The sequence below is a fragment of the Lissotriton helveticus genome, chromosome 1_1, assembly GCF_964261635.1.
Source record: "Lissotriton helveticus chromosome 1_1, aLisHel1.1, whole genome shotgun sequence".
NCBI lineage: Eukaryota > Metazoa > Chordata > Amphibia > Caudata > Salamandridae > Lissotriton > Lissotriton helveticus.
In genome coordinates, this window is record NC_136057.1 from 61005599 (window position 1) to 61030461 (window position 24863).

The window sequence follows — 24863 nt, forward strand, 5'->3', positions numbered from 1 at the left end:
CTGAGGCTCAAGCTCCCTCGCAGAGCCTCAGGGAAATCTGCCTTGTCCAAACTCCGCTGGCTCCCCATGGTGGAACGAATTAAATTTAAGTCCTTATGCTTTGCCCATCGTATTTCCCATGGCACGGGGACAGAATATCTAAAATGCCTTCTTACAACACATCGCGCCACCAGAAATTTGAGATCTTCTGGAGTAATGTTGTTCAAAATCCCTAAAATCAATAGAGCAAGGATGGGCGGCTACTCGTTCAGATATCTGACTGCTAAGTGTTGGAACGAGCTCCCATTTGAGATCCGCATGGAACCCTCTGAAATTAGGTTTCGAGGAAAACTCAAAACTTTTCTATTCCCACACACTTAATCCCTTCTCCTTCCCTCGCCCATGTTTGGTGTACCCGTGTTCTTCCCTCCAATGCATCATTACAGTATTCAGCGCGGGGACACTCTGTTCTTGAGTAACCAGGCGCTTTACAAATGGCTTTAAATAAATTATATAAATAAATAAATAAGCAGGAACCACGCAGCTGATCCCATTTGACCTGCTTTGCCCTGCTTGTCTAACTCTAACAAAACGCCAGCAACAAGACACAACAAGGACACAACAAGCTAAAAAAAGAAGGGAAGAGGGAAGGGAGAAAACAGGAAAAAGCAGAACAATAAGATCAGGAAGAATTAGACAGATACCAAAACCAAAATCCAACCCCAAACCTAAATCTAAACCACGGAAAAGGAAACTGGGGAAATTGGACAAAACATCTCCACTACATCCAAACAATTCGCAGGAAGACAGCCATTCCGCCTGCAACAAAATAAAAGAGGATACAACCCTCGCACCAGTGGAAATGCCAATACTAACAGTAAACCAAAATTCAACCTCAATTCAATTAACAAACAAAAACGCTCAAACCAAGTCCTCTGCGGCATCCCCTCGTCTAGTTACAGCCCTTCAGCAATCACAGAGATCTACACAAACCTCATTACCTTCAGCATCAAAGCCAGCACCAACTGTTTCAGATAATCTTGTAATCATTGATGGAATGCCAGCTAAGAAAAGGACATGTTCCTACCAACCAAAGATTTACACTAAGTTCTCGTTCCTGAAAGATCCTGGGATAGCTATTTATTCCAAGATAGGAAACATAAGTGGACTCCACACATCGCTCTTACAAAGCGAATTCGACTGTAGCCGGATTTCTAGTGATCAAATAGTCGACTCCCGACTAGCCGATGTCCCCCACTCACCCAGAATTGAGACTGCCGCTGTCGCACCAACACCAGTTCCTCCTGCTTCTAGAAGAACGGCAGCGGACACTCACATAGCAGACGGAGACCCCACTAATTACAATACTTCAGAAATGGCATCCACTAGAAAAGTTTCCATCACTGAATGGAGTATATCGAAGAAAGCTGAGCCTTTAGAGACGGTAACCGATGCACATTCAATGGATCGGGGCGAGGCTCATCCTGGGAAGTTCAGCTCGCCCCCCCATAGGAAATCAGGACGCGTCAGTGAAAGTCAAGGTACTGATCCACAATGAGGAGCGAAGAGAAGACATATCTTCTTCTCAACTACTTAGCAGTTCATTCAATTCAACGAAGGGAACTAGAGACTCACAACCAAAACCATTTACAGTAATTGAAGAGCAAGGAAGTGGCACTCAATCTCTTCCATTCTTAAACACATTCTTGTCCAAAATCAAGTAACTTCAATTAAACCTGTGTAACACTCCTGAACAAACAGTCTCAAGCAACAAGTTAGCAACGCCAAATCCATCCCAACGCCGTACCTTACTACCATACAATGATTCTCAATCAATCAATAACTCCATAAATAATGACATGTCTTCCATAGCAGCACTGGAGGGGGAGGAACTAGTTGCTACTTATACCCTCAAACCATCGGAAGGGAAACCATCCATTGACGCATCTCCAACATTAAAGAGGAGTAGTAACCCAGGGAAGACAGCCCCCGAGTCTATATGGCTAACAATCTTGAACACCCTGCAATACTCGGCCACAGCCTTGGAATTTCAGTCTCATAAAATGGACCTGCAGCTTTCAGTTCTGCAGACAATGGCCGATTCCATCTCAGGAATCAACAGGAAAATTTCGAAACTGAACAGTCTGATAAGGAGGGGTGAAGACGCCGTTTTTGCTGCTCAACTAGCTCCATCACAATTACTACCCTGTGATCCAATCTTAGATAAACTATCTTTCTTACCATCTATGTTAGGCGATTTGATATCCGACCTAAAATCGACAGTTCAACAAACCAGGATCCCGCAAACCTCGGATCTACTTCTAGAGCTCCCAGTGGCATCAGCAGGCCTGGCGACGGAGCAGCGGGCTGAGCAGAGCTCAGCAACTGCCCTGCCCTCAGTCCAAACACCATCATCCAGACTTACGGAAACAGAGCTAATGACCACTTCTGAGACTATACGTGAACCATCGCCAGCAGAGAAACAGGCCTCTAATAGGATCCGCAGAAAGAAAAAAAGGAAAGGAAGAAATCGATTACTAATGGTCGCAAGATTAAACACAATTGAAATACAATCAAATTCTTCTCCTTTACCAGCCACCTACAGCAGGTCACCAAATTACAACGAACAATCGCCTCCCACGTGCAAGGTCGCTGAAAATACTTCACCAGAGTCCCCACCACATCGTGTAAAACAGAAACTCTTACAATTCAAACCAACTCAAATAGTACATAACGCTTCTAATGCTGAACCAACTCCAATCGAAAGTGTTCCAACAACAGGAAGAGATGAAAACGCCATGGCTAACAATGCGGAGCCAACTCAGCAATCTGTACGCAAGTTGAACAACAAAACCTGGGGATCAAGGATTGACCGCGATCAAAATGAACAACCAAATTATCTGGATATGGTACGCCCAAGTCACTCCCCTCAACCAACTCAACAGGGCTACGAGAGACCTCAAACCAACTCACCAACACCAGAGCATGTGAATAGCCCAACATCAATTTTATTCATCCCTGAATATACATCTCGAGGTAGGGATGACATACTAAATAGGAGCAATATACTAAGACTCCTACGTTCAGTGACCAACCTAGCAACCATCAGCTCAAACGACCTTATGCTAATAACGTTTCAGCCAAATACTGAGCCCTATCACCCAGACATAACAAAAGCAACATGGCACTCACAAGAAATAGCACACAAAATTATGGAAAAAGGAGCAACATTCCAGCAATGGGGGATTGAACCGAGGCTCGAACAGCGACCACGCTATCCGACACCTCTCTTACCATCGGCAAGACCCTCGGTGCAAAAAATCACTAACTCCATACTCAAGGGAGCAAGGAACAGTTCGCCGAAGTTGCTACCACTAGACACAAAAAGTCCTCGGCCTGGGCAAAAACAAACTCAAGGTAGCTATTTTTCGCCAAAAACCATCCATAACTGGAAATCAATACAACGTACATTCATTACAACGACTGTCGACAATTGACAAAAAAGGGAATAATTCACCACCCATCCAGGCAAGCCCAGGGAACTCAGAATCTGCTCCTGGAACATCAACGGCTTAGCTAGTAAAAGCAACAACCTTGAGTTTCTTCAATACCTGAGTGCATTCGACCTTCTATTACTCCAAGAAACTTTGGAAGAAAAAGCATTCGAGCTCCAAGGGTTTACTTCGTGCTGCATTCCGGCAAACAAAAACACCTTCTTTGGGCGAAGGTCAGGAGGCTTAATGTTCTTCGCCTCAATACCTACAATAGGCGAATTTGAGATAATAGATTTCCACATAACTCCCCCAAGTGCTATACAGATGGTAAAGATCCTGTTCCGGTTAAAAAAGCAGGTGAAGGGAGTAATCGTAATTAACACATACATCCAACCCAAGCAGAAACAAAAAGCGGTGGAAGACTTGGCAAAAATGCTGGAAAACATTATGGAATCAAAGGAGTTCGACTCATTCATCTTGGCCGGCGACTTTAATATGAACCTCATTAACAAAGACGAAGACAATGACCTCATCCAAAATTTGAATGCAGCATGCGGCGTACCAACACAAGGCCCAACAAAAAACCAGAAATCAACAAAGCACTCAAAAAATCTTTGGAGCAACTTAATTTAAGGGCCTTAAACTGTCGCTACGCTGAGGATGATCCACCAGTAGCTACCTTCCACTCCAACAAACAATCTACTCATCTCGATTACATGTTTATATCTTTAAACATGTTTTTCTGGGTAACATCCTTTAGAATAGGGACGAGAGACCTCAGTGACCACCTGCCTCTAGAAGCCAAATTAAGATCAAACTGTCAACTGGTAACAGCACCATTTATAGGCCCTGACACAGAAGTCAGCTCCAACTTAAAGCGCCTACGGTGCAACACCGGCAATATTGACTCCGTAAGCTGCAAAGCGAAAACCCTCTTCAAGGAAATTGCTAGCTCCTCAACCAAGGTGTCGGATGTTTGGCAAAACTTTATTCATGCCATCAGAGAGAAAATGGAAGAAATTATGCCTAAAAGCCCACGTCGAGGGAAGGGAAATTCAAGTAAACAAACAATGAAAATACAAAAACGACTAATACATCAAAAACTGAGGCAATTGCGGAAGGATCAGACAAACCAGTGCCTACAACGTGATCTACGGGCAGCAAAAAGCCAACTCAAACGGTTGAAATGGGAAAGGCAGAAACTAAGAAATGAAGACCTGTGGGTAAAACTTCTCTACGAAGGGAAACAGAAAAACAGCTCCAAGTTTTGGCAAATGATCAAAAGACTACAGAACCCTGATCACTTAGGTCAAAACTCAAATATCTCAGAGGAGGTATGGACAAATTACCTATCGACGCATTTTAATAATGACGACACCATGGAGGACGTCGCTATATACAATTCTTGTCCAAAAGCCATAAGGTCAAAAACAAAAGGAAATTCGAACTGCACAGGCACAGAAATTAAGGGAAAGTGTGCCCACGGAGCCACTAGCTCAATAATATTTTCTAAACCCAATACGGATGAAGGCCCTGCAAAGGTTATCGAGCTTGGCCCATCTTACGAAATCCTGCCAGTAGTCATCAAACGAAAAATATCGAGGGGGCGACCCTCTGGGGCACCAGGGCCGAATGGCATACCAACGATATTGTATAAAACAGACGTGGAGTTCTGGAGTGACTCGTTGGCGCCAATATTTAATAATATTGAACACACTCAGACTCTCCCAGAGTGTTGGCACGGGTCAGTCATCAGCCCGATTTACAAACGCAGTAGCAAGAAGCATCCCAGCAGCTACCAGCTCATTTCCCTACTAGACGTGGAGGCTAAACACTTCGCTGGAGTCATCCTGGAGGAACTAACTTCATGGGTATCCGAAAACTCAATTATTGCAATTAATCAAACGGGTTTCTCCAAAGGCCAAGGGACCACAACCAACATCATGGCATTGTCCTTGCTGATGGGAGCAGCAAAAGAGACCAAGTCATCTTTATACCTCGCGTTTATCGACTATACCGCAGCATTCGACCATGTGGACCGCAACAAACTATGGCAGAAACTGGACCACTGGGGAATACTGAAACGCCTCCTAGAAGCGCTAATAATGCTCCATTCAAAAACCTAGATCAAAATTAAACTTGGGGCAGGCACGTCATCAGGACAACAAAAGGGCTACAACCGGGGTGCGTATTAGCACCACTACTATTTCATCTTTTGCTAGCCGACCTACCTTGGGTCCTCTTATAAATATCTGGGAGTTATCCTGGACTCCAAAAACACGTCTAGGGCACAACTTGACTCCTAACGAGGCAAGGCAACGACGATCTACCTGGCATTAAAACGATTAAAGGCCAAACTACCTAATCTCACCTTTAAACCTCTCCTTGAAATCTTGCGTGCAAAACCACAGCCTACTCTCACTTACAGCAGTGAATCGCTCCACGGGAAGGATGCCGCATTACCGGACACAGTCATAGCCAACACATACAGGGCTCTTTTCAATATTCCAAAATACGTCTCACCAGCCCAAATTCGACTAGAGTTTGGCATCCTCAAACAAACCCTAGAAAGGCGGAGCGTGTGCATAGCCAGCTGGCACAAGATCCGCATAGCAGAGACGGGCTCCTTAAGTTCCAACGTATGGGAAGAGCTACTTCGGCACCACAAATCCTCGCCTTGAGACTACCTATTTGAATCACTTCAAGTTCTTGGCCTGACCGACATCTGGGAAACATCAATAGACCTTTTGTCCTTAAAGAAAATCGCCAAAACATCGGCGCGTATTGTCTCTGTGATTGAAGACAAGCATGATGTAGCAAACAGGGCGCACGGCTGGATAACGTTGGGTGACTATGGGAAAAAACAACCGCAAGCATACCTCAATATCGGTATGAAAAGGGAACTCAAAGAAAAGCTGCTAAAACTTTGTCTAGGGGTGATCCCCATACTCCCCCACCTCCTACCGTGGGTAAGAAATAACTCTTCACAGCAGTGTCGCCTGTGTAAAACCGCCAAGGAGGACATTGTCCATGTAATCTGCATCTGTCCTAGACTAAAGGACCTGAGGCATAACTTTTTACAACCATTCTTTACACTACATGCCGTTTGGTCCTGCAGGCAGGCAGTCAAACTGTGTTTTAACACCAATAACACTAAATTGAACTGCCAGGTCGTGAGGTTCTTTGATTCGACAAAGAAAAGACTAAACAGTGCATGACGAAAATTACACGGCTCTGAGGATAAGCACGAACTGATCTCAATTAATTCTTCTTTTTTAATCTAATTTAACTTGATATGCCTAAGTACACACGTCTTTTAAAATGTATATATTGGGGTTTTTACAATTTTGTAAAGGTTTTAATTAACCATGTACAAATAATAAACTTTACCTTACCTTACCTGCTCCAAAAAATTTCCAAGTGTGGACTTTTGAAAACTGAAAATATTCTTTAGAAATCATGCGAATAACCAAAACGTAATTACTTACCTGTTTCTAGGAAATGTACCAGTGCTGAATCTAGGTATACAGCACTGAGTTAGAAAAGTAACGTAAAAAGTAACTTACCTGCAATTTACTGAAAAAGCCTATTCATTTCAATGTACGGTATTTGCTAAGTGTTGCATACTACTGCTCCCCTGTAAATCAAACAAAGTAAAATTTCTACTGCCTACTTGAACTGTGTTCATACAAGTAAATTATTACTGCTAAGTATTTTTATGCTTACCTGTGCCAGGCTTGCTTAGTTCTAGAAATAAAACAACAGTATATGTTTTTATACAAAAACAATTAGCCTAGAGTTCAGTTCTTGAGTGTGTGAATACATTTGCTGACTGAGTGTGTACATCAAATGCTTAACACTTTCCTCTGATACTGCCTTACTGCTCGACCAAGCTACCACTTTAGAGAGTAAGTTTCTATCTAACTTTAACCTCTGCCTACCTCTGGAGACCCTTGGACTCTATACACACTGTACCTAACTTTGGTGCAGTATACAGAGCCAGTTTCTTATAATACTTCACTATTTGTCTCTCCCAATTTACATGTGATGTTGTTGTCCAGTGGAAAGAGCAAGTTACTTCTGGTAAACTTTTGCAACGCAGGAGTTACACACCCGGATGAGGGAAATATAACTCTGCTGGGGTCTGTACTTCAGGATAGCATCTTGAAGGGTCAGAGTTATCACTACATTTTTCTAACAGGGGATTTTAACACTCATGTGTGGGGACATCAGGCAAGGAGGAGTGGAAGTTATGGGCTGTGCACGACAAGCAGGCTTACACATGGAACATACTCCCCAGGGTATTGAGCTTAACTCCATTTTTCTTGAATTTGATCTGACATCTATAATTAATAAGCTGCCTCCGGGGAAAACAGACATTACTCCCACCTTTATTGGGAGAGGGTGTGAGACCTTTACTGAATTCACCTTTGTATCTACCCCATTTTACTCTCTGGTTACTGATTTTTCTGTGCAGGCGAGTGAATGTAGTGACCACAACCCCATTTGTGTCTTAACAGGCTGGACCCGAACACTCGGACATACCAAGGTGGGCGGGGGGGGGGGCTGGTGTCCCCCGTAAAGCAGTGGAAGTGGGAAGAAGCGTAACGTGGGAGTGTATTGTCCCAGAGCTACTCCACGAGTCCCTTTTAACTCAGTGTTGCAGCGAGTTTGCCACCTGTCTCGACGATGAGGCAAGTGCTCCGGACATCATGGGTGCATTTGGATCCATGTCTACTGCTATAAGGAAGTTATTACGGGACCCGGGTAGTGGCCGTTAGCAACCAGGTCCACATTGGTTTGACTTGGCGTGCTCCCACGCTTCCATGAACCTGTGACAGGCCTTGGGTGTTAAGCCCCGAGACAAAGGCCTACAAAGAGCATATAAGGCTGCTCTAGCAACTCGCAAGTCTGCCCTGAAGGAGGAGGCCTAGAACGATTTAGTGGAGGCTAGTACACTGCGTAATAGCTCAAAGTTCTGGGGCATTATTAACAGCCCATTTCTATCTGGAAATAATGCTAATTTACTGGATGCCCAAATCACGGAGGACGATTGGGTACATCATTTCGAGGGTATCTTCCAGTTGGATACCCCTCCAATTGAGGGTCAGGAAAGGGTGGAAGGCAAGTCGGAACTTATTTTCACCACGCAAGAGGTGAGTGCCGGTATTCTGGGTCTATCTAAGAACAAGGCCCCGCGCCAGATGGGATCCTACCAGATCTCTACATTGCCCACTTAAAAACCTGGGTGCCTGTCCTCACAGCTCTCATCAATACTGCAGTCCAGATTGGCCGCACAAAGTCTTGGGCTTTATTGATTATAGTCCCGGCATTTAAAAAGGGATAACGGGACAGTACCTATTGTTATAAACCCATTGTATCATGGGTTGAGGAAAACAACTTTTTATCCAATATCCAAAACGGCATTCGCCCAGGTCGTTCCACTGTGGAACAGTGTTTAAACCTGTATATGGTTCTGAACAAATACACTGTGGCTCGTTCCAAGCCCCGTATGCCTAGCCTTCATGGACCTGTCCTCAGCATTCGACTGGGTCAATGGGTCCAAGCTGTGGCAGTTGATGTCCTCCATTGGCATTGACAGTAACATCATTTTATTTCTGAGGGATCTTCACCGTGATAATAATCACTAGGGGATTCATTTACAGGCTAGATTGATATCCCTCACAATAACTCCAGGAATCACAGTCCACACAATGTACATGTGTTGTTCCCCCTAATTCCAACTTTACATGTACCCCCAATCACCTGCCCAAACCTCTCCCTGCTGATGCCAATGTGGTCCTCCGTCAACCCGCAGACCGTATTTTTGGCCCCTTTGAAACTGCCCATACAATAAAAATGCTGCAGTTGTAAATACATATCAACTAACATTTGTTGTGTTTGAAACATTTTATTGAATAATAAAACCTAATAAACATAAGCTGATTATTAAAGCAAAACAAAACATCAGTTGCCATACACATAAGAGATAAAAGTTGTACATAAAAAATAAACATACTGTAACACAGCAAAGTTATGTAGAGCACAATTCTTAATTTCGGGCAATCTTTAAAGTTCAACAATAGAAACATTCATAAAGAACAGGAAAGGAAACAAAGAAGGTAGGATACAGTGGTTTCATTAATGTAATGCTTCCTACATATAGAAAAACAAATACTAATTATTTTCCTTAAGCAATAAAGTCCTCACATTAAAATAAGAGAAATATATTGAACAATGAACATTTCATGTGTAATTAGAATTCAATTTGAATATTTTAACCTCCTCAGCATGATTTGACTCATGATTACAACCTGAATGCTTTCTGGAAAGGAACCGCCTCATGGGGTTAAAAATCACAAGTTTTCCAACAATAGGATTACAATGATAAACTTGAATTTCAATTCAATTTATTGATTTAGGCCTTTTTAGAGATCGACAATTTTAAATACATTTTAAATCAAGCGCACGATTACCAAAAAGGCATCCTGGCACTAGTGTCATTTGAAACCTGACAGTATGGGATATAACATACCTAAACATTTGCCTAGCAGTTAGATGAGAACATTAAACTATGGGCTGAAAGGAAAAGACTTATGTTCCTTCCTGAACTTCAATAGTTGAGGCTGACCTGAAATGATTGGATAGAGTTCCACCATCTGGAGGTAGAGTAGGAGAAACGTCTCCCTCCCCAATGGACACTTTTTATTCTGGGTACACATACATGCCTAATATTTCTGGATCATAGAGTACGAGAAGGGGAATATCATTTAAACATCTTGTAGGAAGCGAGGGCCAACCTGATGCAGTGCCTTATGATAAGGCTTTGAATGTAATTCTTTCCCTAATAGGCAGCCGATGGAGGTTTTAAATGGCGTTAAAGGCTGAGCAGAATTTGTGGAGGTTCTTCAGCAGTCTTGCTGCCACATTTTGGACTGTTTGAAACGAATTGAGAAGACAACTGGGAGCCCATATAAAGATCAATACAATAATCCATTTTAGATACGACAAGAGCCAGGATAACACTTTTCCTAAGATCCATGGGAAGGAAGGGCAAGATTTTCTTTGAATATTTTAACATAAGGAAACAGGAAGAGGTTGCCTGATTGTAGTGGTCAATAAAAGTGAGGTTTGAGTCAAAGACGTCTACCCAAATTTCTAGCCTTCTGGACTGGAGTGGAAGCGGCTCGAGACTGTGTGGCACCAAAAGGTGTTCCAGAAGGAGGAATCCTTACCAAATAGCACTAACTCGGTTTTTTCTGCGTCCAATTTTAAGAAATTCTTCTGCATCGAATTAGCGATGCTAGTCATAATCGTTCTAAAATCTTTTGCCTCTTTTTCAGGTTCTGCAGTAACCAATACCACTATTTGGGTACCACTGGCATAAAAGAATGAGGAGAACCCACAGGATCGAACTAGTTCAATTAATGGAGTGCTGTAGGCATTAGGCAAAGTCAGACTTATTGAAGATCCCCGAGACCCCACAAGGAAGTGAAAATGGGGCAGAGGTAAAATCTTCCAAAGATACAAATTGCTCTGTTTGACAAAAAGAACCTGGTCAGTTTGAGAGCAGTAACTTTGATGCTTATACTTTCTAAACGGCTTACCAAAGAGAAATGGTTAACCGTATCCAATATGATCAAGGCTGCATTAATCTCCTCTATCCATAGTGGATCTGATCTCTTCAGTTACTGCAGATAAGGTCGACTCTGTACAGTAGTAGGGTCTAAACCCATGTTTAGTAGGATCCAGACAGTCCGTATTCATGGTCTTTTCTAAAATTTCATCGGGTAGAGAAAAGACCATTCAGTTCTTTACATCTGAGCGATCGAGGGAAGAAGTCTTTAGAAGTGGCAAAATCAATGCCTTTTTACAAGCATCTGGAAAAAAGACGGACTTGAGCACCATTGTAATAACAAAGTGAGATGAGCAGAAATGGTAGCTGAAACCGGATGGAGGGCAAGAATCTGCAGGGGCTCCACATGTCATAGTGTTGATAAGATTAGATACTTTCTCTTCAGAAAGTTGGGTATATGTACTCATTACCAGGAAATGGTAAGTTAGTTAATTCACCGCACATTACGCCACTGTATCTGTCCCTAAAGATTATCTGGTGTTATCTTAAAATTCAGGAATATTTTATTTACTTTGGAAAAAAGAATTTGACTAGTTCATCACAGCTTTTTAGCTGGGAGTTGCTACATTTTTATATCCAAAGGATGAAAGTGATTTAACTGTGTTGAACGACAGGCTGTAACTCTTCCTCCAAAATTGTTATTGGTGCCTACATTTTCTTTTACATTTCTTGAGATCATTGGAGTACCATGGCGCGGAAGGGGCAGACAAATGGTTAGTCTTCAATCTAAAAGGCCCTACTTGACAAACTGTCTGGTAACAATGTGCAATATGATTAGCCTTAAGTAGCTTAAGATTTTCACTGATCAGAAGTGGCTCTCACTTCAAAAAAGGTTGAAGACCCCTGTTGTAAACACGAAATATCCCCAAAATTGAATTTTTTTTTAAAAACTGGAATGTGCTACAAAACAAAGAGTTTCCGTTGGATCTGTCCTGTGAAAAGGGGCTCCTTTTTACACTTGCAATAATTGTGTAGGATAGATAGGATAGGCATGATGCAAACTGTGAAAGGGAGATGGGCACACATGTTACCTCCACCCTTTTCAAGTGGGAGTTCAAAAATATGGATCCAGCCCACAAGGTTCTGAGTTTCCCTGAAGTGTACTGAACACCAGACCGACCAGAGCCTTGAAGCAGCAAGAGTATATTGTAGTTACCAGACAGCCCGAGAGCTCTAGAACCAACAAAATCTACCCTCCAAGACTCTACAAAAGAACAAAAAGAAGTCAGAATAGCCTAGCCCTTTTCCATGTCACCCTACCCCACAGCACTGCCATCAACCCCACCACACTAACCTTGAAAACCATAGCCCCTTTCCCCAAAACACCGCCATCATCCGTTCCCACAAAACACTTGCCCTTTCTGCTTTCCCTAAAACGAATCCCCCACACTGACACCTACCCTCAAAACACTACAAGGCTACACTGTCTGAACAGGGGATTAAGGCTACTTTGCCCGCACTGGTGACAAAATCCCTAAAGTATACGTGTGTCTAGGTGCAGGTTGTCTGGGATACAATCCCCTAGATCCCAATTTCAGAAAACAAGAAATTTGTTTTACAAATCAAAATTGCTCAAGGTGACCCCGCACACTAAAACAGTAAATATTACAATATCAGTAATGTTGTACATATTATTCCATTGTCTTTCCAGTCATTCTCCCAAGAATTCCAAAGTCAGCCTAGGCTATTGGTTTTAAAAGTCTCTTGTGAATAAAGAATTTGTCTACTGAAGAAACCTGACTTTGGAATTCTTGGGAGAATGACTGGAAAGACAATGGAATAATATGTACAACATTACTGATATTGTAATATTTACTGTTTTAGTGTGCGGGGTCACCTTGAGCAAAAAAGCCTACACTGTCTGCTAATGCCATAACACTGCCCTCTATCCTGCCACCCCCGCCCAAATTGACCCCTACCCTACCAATGTCCCTATTGCCAAACACTACCCTCTACACTCATCATTGTATCCTGAAAACATTGGACCCCCACCACCAAAACACTAGTGAGGGAGAGCTGGATGAGAAGGGGTGAGTGGGAGCCACCAAAGAAAGGACAGAGGGCTCAACCAGTGTTTTTTTTCAAGCAGTGGACGGGGCACTGGCGCGTTTGGTGGGCCCCTTTAGAAAAATATTGGCCCACTGGGCCCGGTGTTCCACTACATTTAAATCTTGGCTTGTCCCAGGTCCCACCACATCCCCCATGGGAGGAGGAACCCTGCAGTTATATACTGCCCCCTCTCAGGGGCCACCACACTGTGTTGCCCATGCCCCCTTCCATTTCCTTGCCTAGGGCACCCACAGCCCTGGGCGAGGATAAAGAAGAACGGGCAAGCTGTAGGAGTGGAGTAGACAGAAGCACACTGCTGCAGTATGCCAGTATAACCTACCTGATCTTCTTGTTGGTGCCCCGTTCTCCGACGTACAGTCTGTTCTCTCCTCTGGCTGCAGAAGAGTCCAGGCTGCAGCTAGGAAGGTCCTCCGGTCAGGCAGGTGGTGGAGTCTGAAGCCCTTCAGATGAATGCAAAACAGCAGGCAGGCCGATGAGGAGTAAATAAACAAAGAACACATCACTTGCCTGCTGCTGAGACTCCTTTTTTTATTGGCCCATTGGCGAGCGCTGGGACAATGCAAGGACGAGGTAGCATTCACTGGCATTTTTATGAAAAGTGCAGGCTTGTTACAAAAACTGGCGATATTCTTTTGCACATCGCTATACCCTGGAGGGCCTGAATGACAATGCTCCCAAATATAATCATGCCCTGTGGGAAACAGTGGCCTAAACTCTGCCGACGAACACAAGCTATTCAGGGAAGATGTGTTGCAGCAAAGTTTGCCCTATGTTATGACTTGGACATAGCCCATTGCTTGGGTCAAGCGATTGGCATGAGTGTGGAACTTCGGTGCATTGCCTGGATTAGATTTATATGCTTCGCTAAAGATACCCAAGCATCGTTAATGGACAAGCTATTTAATGGCTCTCGTCTTTTAAGCAAGAAAACAGACTAGGCCCCACACAGATTCCTTGGGTCTGTCTGCCTCCGCCACGCAATTTCATCACAAATCTCATCCCTTTTTGGCTACAGTAGGGTTTTTCAACATTGCCAGCGCCAGAACCTGCTGCAAACCCAGCAGGTCTCCCAGTTCTTTCATGGCCATGGCATACAAAGGCAACGTCCAGGACATCATGCCACTGAGTGACCTGCCTCTACAACTGGTGCAGCTGCAAAACCTCTTTGTGTCCTTCCAGACACTGACTCACCCTATTGTAGGCAGTATCCAACATTTTCTCCAGTGAATTAGATTGTGTCACTGGCAGACCCCTCTCTCTATTCCACCCAGACTTAACAGTGGCAACGGATGTATCACGTCTGGGATGAGAAGGACATAAGGGAGACAGAGACTAGGGAACCCTCGTCACCGGCAGAGACCCAACTCCACATCAAGCTGTTGGAGTTGCGAGCATTTCACTTGGCGGTGAAGGTCTTCCGGCCCACAATCACAGGAGGGCGGGTGCAGCTTCTCACAGACAAGACAGTCAGTGACGATGGTCTCATCAGGAAGTATCACACAAACGTGTTTGACAGCGAGCTGTGCATTCACTGGCTGCAGTTGTTTGGTCCAACGAACAGGCGCTGGAACTGCTTAATTGAATTTGACTTCCTCCCAGGTACGCTGCCCCGAGGTACAGAAGAATCCTTACTGGGTTGTATTGAATATAGTTGAGAAGCATATTGGAGAGGCGACGATCTACCGTCCTGATGAGACCACGGTAATTAACTGGAACGGTCAAAACATTGACTATAGAGGGACTATTTCATATAAATTATATCTTCTAAGAATCGCCTTTGCTTAACTTGTATTGTACAAAAGCAATTTACAGCCCTGTTTTTGTGAACAAAATGTGGATCGGACTGTTTTATCATCATATCACTGCGCAGTCATCACTCAGCGATTTATATATACCCTTGCTGCTGAGAATACAATTTGAATTTTTGAATTCTAATCATGATAAAATTGTGAATTAATATCTGGCCAGGGCCGGCATATGTGATACAGACCTGTGAGATAATGAACTCATAGACCTCTGTAGTTCACAGTGAGCATGGGAAGTGCTTATATGAGTCTCCGCTTGCCACTTCTGGAGCAGAATGACGTCGACATTGAGCTGCATGATGTCTCCTACTCTGCTTTAAAGTTGGAGGACCCAGTCAAGGTGAGGAATATGCAGGTAAAGGAGTATCCACTAGAAAGAGCGTTGCCAAAGGCAAGTAACTGTTTGCTATGTTTTCATGGTGTTGTATATTATCTCATTCTGGGTGGTGAACTCTGCTCGCGGAGCTTTCCGTACTCCGCGGAGCTCGCATAGTTCCTAAACACTCCGCTCCATGGAGCGTAGCAAGTTTTTTTTTTACGCTTGCGCTCTTCAACGTTATGTGCCGGAGCGGGGAATATCTACCTCCTGATGAGATTTTTCCTTGCTCACGCCCGCCATGGTCTAGTTGGCGAGCGAATCAACTTCCTGGGGCGATTTCTCAAAGCGGGTCGTCGGATTTCTCAATGCGAGTGGTCGCGGCAGGTCACAACCACTCGCATTGAGAAACCTTCCTTCGCATTGACAAAGCTGCCGCTCAAGTAGAAACAAAAGGGGGTTAATGGACGGAGCGTTTGAGCAAATCAAACACTCACCCCCAGTCAACTGATCTGGGTTTAATCCACCACCATTCTTTAGCCCACTCAGCCACCCCATTTCAGACATGGCTATATGCAAATCAGTCTGACCCTGTGCCTCATGGGAACAGTACAGCCCGAACTGCCAAGCCATGTCTTCCATGGACCGGAAACAAGCATCCTGGGACCGGTTTCGGATTCATAATCCTCATCAGCCAGGCTATCTTGAATCCAGTGGCCAAGTGAGCAAGGGACTCACGTCTGAGCATACCCTGCCACACTTAGGGCGAACAAAGCGAAACAAAAGGGGATGATGGACGGAGCGTTTGAGCAAATCAAACACTCACCCCCAGTCAACTGATCTGGGTTTAATCCACCTCCATTCACCACCCCCCTTTTGTACCGCTTTTGGCCGCCATAAGTGTGGCAGGGTACGCTCAGACGTGAGTCCCTTGCTCACTTTGCCACTGGATTCAAGCAAGCCGGGCTGAAGACGGCTGGAATGCCAGAAACCGGTCCTCGGAAGCTTGTTTCCGGTCCAGGGAAGACATGGCTTGGCAGTTCGGGCTGGACTGTTCCCATAAGGCACAGGGTCAGACTAATTTGCATATAGCCATGTCTGAACTGGGGTGGCAGAGTGGGCTAAAGAACAGTGATGGATTAAACCCAGATCTTTTGACTGGGTGTGAGTGTTTGATTGATTCAGATGCTCCGTCCATCACCACCCCCATTTGGTACCGCCGCTCAAGTAGAAGCAGCTGCACCCTCTTGTGCTGCACAAGGTGCCATTCACAACTATTTTTACAGGACGGGACAAACACCAGGAGATCAAAATCACCACAAACGGCATGACCCTTACGCACTCCACTGCTCGCGGAACTCCGCGTAGACCACCAGAGATTGTTTTGTCACTTTGCGGAGTTCCTCACTGAGGAACTCTGCATAGGCTTAATCTTATCATGAAAATATAGATATCAGTCATATGTTAAGAAACAAGGGTGAGTAGAAACCTTTTGGGTGGAGTAAAATTTAAGATATTATTATTGTGATTTTTTTGGTAACTAGCAAGTACTAACACTTCTCTGTGTAAAGTAAAGACCTTGAGAGTTTTGTAACTTTCAGATACTCAAATTGTGGATTCTGTTGCAATTAAAAATATTTCCAGGCCTGAAATTTCTTTGGAGGTTGCATGCGGGGAGCCTAAGGTATCCTGCAAGAGTTTCTTGATGAATCCTATTGCAACAACAATATGTGCTCTCTCATGTAAAGTCTGGTTGTTAGAAGCTTTTCTGCAACTCAAGATACGCCTTACTTTTCACCTGGTGTGGATGCATTTCTCATGTTTAGTGAGATCTCTTTTCTGAGTATAACGTTTCTGGCTTTCCCCTCCTGTATATGGCTTTAGTCCAGTGTGAATTTCCCGCATGTGAAATGACATTGTATTCAAGACTAAACCTTATCTGACATTCAGAACACACATAAGGCTTTTTTCCCCCTTGTGAGTTCGCTCATGACAAGTGAGAAGTAATTTGTGACCAAAACTTTTTTTGCCTTTCAAGCGCGCATAAGGTTTTTCCCCAGAGTGGGATCTCTCATGAAGCATAACACTGTCTTTCAGATTCAACCTTTTATGGCATAAGGATTTTCTCCAGTGTGGAGCTTCTCACGGTGAGCGTATTTCTCTGCAGCTTTTCTGGAATTGAGAGCACTCATAAGGTTTTTCATCAGTATGGAGTCGCTTATGGTTAGTGAGGCTGTGCCTATCAAATAGGAATTTCTGGCATTCACAGCGTTGGTAATGTTTTTTCCCTGTGTACGTCTGCTCATGTAGAGTGAGATTGAGTTTAAAATTGATGCTTTTCTGGCATTCGGAGCACTGAATTATTTTGATGGTGTGTTTTCTTATGGCGCTTGTAACCTGCTCTACCTCTGAATCTTTTCAGACCTTTAGAGCACTGATAATTTTTTTTCTCCAGTGTGGATTCTCACATGTTCAGTGAGATGAGATTTTTGGCTGAAACATTTTTGGCATTCGGAGCACTGATAAGGTTTTTCCCCAGTGTGGATTCTTTTATGGTAAGTGAGGCTGCTTCTTTCACTGAAACATTTCTGGCATTCAGAGCACTGATAAGGTTTTTCCCCAGTGTGGGTTCTTATATGATGAATGAGACTGTTTTTTCCCATGAAACATTTGTGGCATTCAGAGCACTGATAAGGTTTTTCTCCAGTGTGGGTTCTTATATGATGAATGAGACAGTTTTTTTGACTGAAACATTTGTGGCATTCAGTGCACTGATAAGGTTTTTCCCCAGTGTGGATTCTTATATGCTGAGTGAGACTGCTTTTTTCACTGAAACATTTGTCGCATTCAGTGCACTGATAACGTTTTACCCAAGTGTGAATCCTTGTATGTTTAGTGAGTCTCATTTTGTCACTGAAACATCTCTGGCATTCAGAGCACTGATAAGGTTTTTCCCCAGTGTGGACTCTCACATGTGCAGTTAGAAGTGATTTAAGTTTGAAATATTTTGGGCATTCAGAGCATTGATAAGGTTTTTCACCAGTGTGGGTTATTGTGTGTTGAGAAAGACTTATTTTGTCTCGGAAATATTTCTGGCATTCAGAGCACTGATAGGGGTTTTCCCCACTGTGGGTTTGTATATGCAGCGTGAGAGGTCTTTTTTCACTGAAACATTTCTGGCATTCAGAGCACTGATAGGGGTTTTCCCCACTGTGGGTTTGTATATGCTGCGTGAGATGTCTTTTTTCACTGAAACATTTGCGGCATTCAGAGCACTGATAAGGTTTTTCCCCAGTGTGGAATCTCACATGTGCAGTTAGAAGTGATTTAAGTTTGAAATCTTTTGGGCATTCAGAGCACTGATAAGGTTTTTCCCCAGTGTGCGTTCTTGTATGCTGAGTGAGATAGCTTCTTTCACTGAAACATTTGTGGCATTCAGTGCACTGATAACGTTTTTCCCCAGTGTGTGTCCTTGTATGCCGTGTGAGACTACTTTTTATACTGAAACATTTCTGGCATTCAGAGCACTGATAAGGTTGTTCCACAGAATGGGTTATTGCATGTCGAGAAAGACTTTGTTTGTTACAAAAACTTTCCTGGCATTCAGAGCACTGATAAGGTTTTTCCCCAGTGTGGAATCTCAAATGTGCAGTTAGAAGTGATTTACGGTTGAAATGTTTTGGGCATTCAGAGCACTGATAAGGGTTTTCCCCAGAGTGGATTCTTGTATGTTCAATCAGTCTGCTTTTGCAACTGAAACATTTCTGGCATTCAGAGCACTGAAAAGGTTTATCCCCAGTGTGGGTTCTTCTATGCCGAGTGAGACTGTTTTTGTCAATGAAACATTTCTGGCAATCCGTGCACTGATACGGTTTATCCCCAGTGTGAATTATTCTATGCCGAGTGAGACTGTTTTTGTAAATGAAACATTTCTGGCATTCAGAGCACTGGTAAGGTTTTTCGCCAGAGTGGGTTATTAGATGTCGAGAAAGACTTTGTTTGTTACAAAACCTTTCCTGGCATTCAGAGCACTGATAAGGGTTTTCCCCAGAGTGGATTCTCATGTGTTCAGTGAAATAAGATTTTTGGTTGAAACTTTTTTGGCATTCAGCGCACTGGTAAGGTTTTTCCACAGAGTGGGTTAATGCATGTCGATATAGACTCGGTTTGATACTAAACCTTTTCGGACATTCAGAGCACTGAAACGGTTTTTCCCCAGTGTGGATTCTCATATGCTCAGTGAGATAAGATTTACATCTGAAACTTTTTTGGCATACGTTGCACGGAGAGTGGTTTCCCCCAGTGTGGATTCTCATATGGTCAGTGAGATAAGATTTACGCCTGAAACTTTTTTGGCATACATCGCACTGAGAGTGGTTTCCCCCAGTGTGCATTCTGTCAAAATTCTGTGAGATAAGATTTATGGCTGTATCTTTTTTGGCACAGGTAACTTTTTTCCCCAACGTCGGTTATTTTGCCTCAATCGAGGCGGGTTTGAACACTGAATTTGTTCTCACAGTCTGTGTTTTTATCAGGTTTATTCCTAGAGTTAATATCTCTACGTTTAGTTTTCTCTTGCTTATATGCCACGGTAAGGGTGAACCTGATTTTAGAGTCGGGCTGGTTTAGATAATGTTCAGCACTTATCTCTAAAAGAAATTGTGTGTAATCTTCTCAACACTTGAATTGAGCAAAAAATGTCGGGAAGCAGTCCTGTAACACCTGCTGACATTTTTCTAGCAGATAATAGTCTTTAGGTAATAGCCTCTTCGGCAGTAACTTAATTTGTGACTGAAGTTTTTCTCAAATCTTTTTGTATAGGTTCTTAGCAATGCAGTAATAAGGTGTTAGTCTGATATTTATTGACTAAACTGATAAGTACCTTTTTGCACTTTGTAATGGCAGTAACTAAGGGCGTTAGAACGTGCAGAGTACTATTGTGGATCATTAGTCGCAGAACATCAGTTCCTTCTACCCTTTCTATGTTTGGTGTAAAGTTAAGGTTTGTAGTTCTGAGTATGAGGATTTATTTACATTAGATATAGTGCAACGGTGCTCCTTTAATCCATTTTTATATTTAACAGTTTTACATATCACTCCTGCACAACAGATAATGTTGAGGCGATCTACATAGAATTACAGAACAGTACACAATAAAAAGGAAACAATCTGAGATGGTCATTAACACAATAAAGTGTTGAATTTTTAAGGTTTTCGCAAGAGTGAACAGAGTGGGTCAAAGTGTTATATCCCGAGGCAAATAGTCTCAAACTTGCGTAATTGGTTAAAAACGGTTGTTGAACAAAGGTGATTTTCCAATCTTTTGGTTGTTTACGTGTTAGCTTCGGAGTCTTCTTTCAGCGTCTTTTCTTTGATGGTATCCAGAAGAAACCTTCAGTTGTAACTTTCTTTTATGCAGTGTGTGCTTCCTCTCTAGAATTACATGATGCTTTAGATGAACGTTATTCTGTCATGCTGAGGCAATTTGTCTTTCTGATAGTATTTCAGATGAGGATGCTGAAGCGGTCTTTCTACATTATTTCTGATGCTGTGTGCACAGATATGGCTTTGCTCTGGGTTAATGAAATGCAAAATTAGAGACTTCACTTACAGGTATAGTCCTTTCCTCGCAACTTTTTGACAATTGTTTAAACGTAGAATGCTGGATGTCCTTCAGTTTTTCAAAATAATCCTTCTTATGGCACTGACATTCAGTTGCTTAGTGCTAAATCTTGCTTTCTTCGTTCGTAATTTCAATCACCTATAGTATTAAAATTAAATAGTTAATACATGTACATTTCCAAAAATATAATTTACAAGCCAAATCAATGCAGATTTTTGAAAATGCTGAGCTGTTTTTTAGACAGAGCAGAGTGTAGAATGGTAGCATGAGAGTACTTGGATGTAGGAGTGAGGATTAGTAGAATTTTCAACATTTTATTAAGCTCACAAAGGATACATGTACCCTATGGAGGTCAACAAATAATTGAGTTAAACCTAAATGGCCTAAGATTTGAAAACTATACGACACTTCCGGGAGAATTAACAACAGTAAATTATAAGAAACTTTATTGGTCAGATAACACCAAAAATTATAAGAAACTTTATTGGTCAGATAACACCAAAGATTCTATTACAAACACTGCGCAAGCAATTGTGGATTTTCACTTCGAAGGAGATTATTCGAATGCTGTCGAAAAATGGTCTCTCTTCACAAAGTAAATAATTACCACAATCTCAATAATATGCTAATAAAGGTCAGTGGAGGAAAAAAGCAGCATGTTCATTGGTGAAAATTTCATTTTAAAGCCATCAATTAAAAAAAGGACGTAACAGAATCCTGAGATTCGTCAAAAAATTTGAAGTTGATTTAATTTACAGAGTAAAACTCAAAAAGATAAATATAGGAGTAAGGAAAATGATCTGGAAGGACAAAATGCAAGAAAAGCAATAGTTGTGGGCAAAAGCTCTATATGCTTGCAAAAGGAGTAATTCAAGAGGCTTCTGGTTTCTATTAAACAAACTGAGTAGATCTAGTAGGAAATCTACTTCATCAACAGTAACTGAATCTGAATGGGTATCGTTCATAGATATGCATTTGAATCCTACTCCTAACATGGCTGAGAATTCTACTGATTGGGCTATAAATAGAATAGGAGGAGAAAAGGATAATAACTCAATAGAGATAACAGAAAACCAAGTATGTAAATTAATAAAGAATCAGAGATCCAATGGTGACCCAGGCCCACATGGGATTCCTGCTGTGTTGTATAAGGAGAAAGCATCAAATTGGTCGAGCTATCGAACAGCAGTATTTAATCATGCTCTCCAATAAAGAACAGTCCCCGAGGCATGGAACGGATCTATAATTTCTACTATATATAAAAGTCGGGATTGGTCCCTCCCTTCCAATTACAGATTAATTACGCTCCAAGATATCAATGCTAAATTAGTTGCATCGGTTCTACTAAAGGAGTTAATTGATTGGGCTAATGAAAACCATTTAATTCCATCGAACCATTCAGGTTTTGTACACGGTCAAGGTACAACAACAAATGTGTTAACACTGGGAATTTTAATGGAAAAATATAAAACAAAAAAACAGCCATTATATTTATGTTTCGTTGATTTTAAAGCTGCCTTTGACTGCAAATAGGCAGATTTTATGGAGAAAACTGGATTGTTATGGCACTAGCTCCAGCCTTTTAAATGCAATACAATTGTTATATACTGATACCTGGACAAGAGTCCGGCTAGGGAATGGTTCCAAGCTTTCGAGGAAAATTAAAAAAACTCAAGGCCTAAAGCAAGGGTGTGTTTTAGCTCCATATTTATTTAATCTATTTTTATCAGACTTTACTCTTGCAATTAAAAATGAGTTAGCATACTCACCAAAGCTGGCTGAGAAACAAATATCAAACTTACTATACACTGATGACGTCGTCCTGCTAAGCCAAACAAGGATAGTACGGCAGCGATTAATAAACAAAACATTAATGTATTCAATTGAGAACAAAATGACAATAAACGAAACAAAAACATAAGTAATGGAAGTCAGTACCAAGAAACGGAAGGGCAGTCAATCAAATGGTACCACCAAAAGGAAGAGCTAGAAAAAGTTCAATGTTATAAATATCTTGGGATACTGTTTGACGAGAAATGAACTTTTTTATACCATAAAATGGAGATGAAGAAAAGAGACAAAAGTCTACAAGGGGCTTTTCGCCTACTTTATAGCTCCTTGGGAGGCCCAACTTTTACCTCATTAATAAAAGTAATAAAAGCGAAATTGCTATGCACGCCCCCGACCCTTCCGGAGATTCCGGATGTCTCTCTTTCTCCCTGATCCGACATTCCAAGACTTGTTTGGCTTCCATGTCATTAGAATTAAGTCTCACAACAGGGGATGATGGACGGAGCGTTTGTATAAATCAAACACTCACCCCCAGTCAACTGATCTGGGTTTAATCCATCACCATTCTTTAGTTCACTCAGCCACCCCAGTTCGGACATGGCTATATGCAAATCAGTCTGACCCTGTGCCTCCTGGGAACAGTCCAGCCCGAACTGCCAAGCCTTGTCTTCCCTGGACCGGAAACAAGCATCCTGGGACCGGTTTCGGATTCATAATCCTCATCAGCCAGGCTATCTTGAATCCAGTGGCCAAGTGAACAAGGGACTCACGTCTGAGCATACCCTGCCCAGTTCAGACATGGCTATATGCAAATCAGTCTGACCCTGTCTGAACTGGGGTGGCTGAGTGAACTAAAGAATGGTGATGGATTAAACCCAGATCAGTTGACTGGGGGTGAGTGTTTGATTTATACAAACGCTCCGTCCATCATCCCCTTTTGTATCGCTTTGTTCGCCCTAAGTGTGGCAGGGTATGCTCAGACGTGAGTCTCTTGGCCACTGGATTCAAGATAGCCTGGCTGATGAGGATTATGAATCCGAAACCGGTCCCAGGATGCTTGTTTCCGGTCCAGGGAAGACATGGCTTGGCAGTTCGGGCTGGACTGTTCCCATAAGGCACAGGGTCAGACTGATTTGCATATAGCCATGTCTGAACTGGGGTGGCTGAGTGAACTAAAGAATGGTGATGGATTAAACCCAGATCAGTTAACTGGGGGGGAGTGTTTGATTTATACAAACGCTCCGTCCATCATCCCCTTTTGTATCGCTTTGTTCGCCCTAAGTGTGGCAGGGTATGCTCAGACGTGAGTCCCTTGTTCACTTGGCCACTGGATTCAAGATAACCTTGCTGATGAGGATTATGAATTCGAAACCGGTCCCAGGATGCTTGTTTTCGGTCCAGGGAAGACATGGCTTGGCAGTTCGGGCTGGGCTGTTCCCATAAGGCACAGGGTCAGACTGATTTGCATATAGCCATGTCTGAACTGGTGTGGCTGAGTGAACTAAAGAATGGTGAAGGATTAAACCTAGATCAGTTGACTGGGGGTGAGTGTTTGATTTATACAAACGCTCTGTCCATCATCCCCTTTTGTATCGCTTTGTTCGCCCTAAGTGTGGCAGGGTATGCTCAGACGTGAGTCCCTTGTTCACTTGGCCACTGGATTCAAGATAGCCTGGCTGATGAGGATTGTGAATCCGAAACCGGTCCCAGGATGCTTGTTTCCGGTCCAGGGAAGACATGGCTTGGCAGTTCGGGCTGGACTGTTCCCATAAGGCACAGGGTCAGACTGATTTGCATACAGCCATGTCTGAACTGGGGTGGCTGAGTGAACTAAAGAATGGTGATGGATTTAACCCAGATCAGTTGACTGGGTGTAGGTGTTTGATTTATACAAACGCTCCGTCCATCATCCCCTTTTGTATCGCTTTGTTCGCCCTAAGTGTGGCAGGGTATGCTCAGACGTGAGTCCCTTGTTCACTTGGCCACTGGATTCAAGATAGCCTGGCTGATGAGGATTATGAATCCGAAACCGGTCCCAGGATGCTTGTTTCCGGTCCAGGGAAGACATGGCTTGGCAGTTCGGGCTGGACTGTTCCCATAAGGCACAGGGTCAGACTGATTTGCATATAGCCATGTCTGAACTGGGGTG

At 42.9% G+C, this 24863-nt stretch overlaps 1 protein-coding gene across 1 annotated transcript in view; it reads right to left on the reverse strand.

Annotated features, from left to right (window-relative positions):
* LOC144758313 (uncharacterized) overlaps window positions 1-24863 on the reverse strand; it is a 140117-nt gene that overhangs the window by 42754 nt on the left and 72500 nt on the right. Inside the window, exons 3-5 of the mRNA XM_078646421.1 lie at window positions 17775-21061; window positions 13499-13619; window positions 3591-3738 (exon numbers count right to left, since the gene is read on the reverse strand). Coding sequence (XP_078502547.1) covers window positions 3591-3738; window positions 13499-13619; window positions 17775-19694 — 2189 coding nt within the window. The 5' untranslated portion in view covers window positions 19695-21061. The remainder of the gene's footprint in view (window positions 1-3590; window positions 3739-13498; window positions 13620-17774; window positions 21062-24863) is intronic.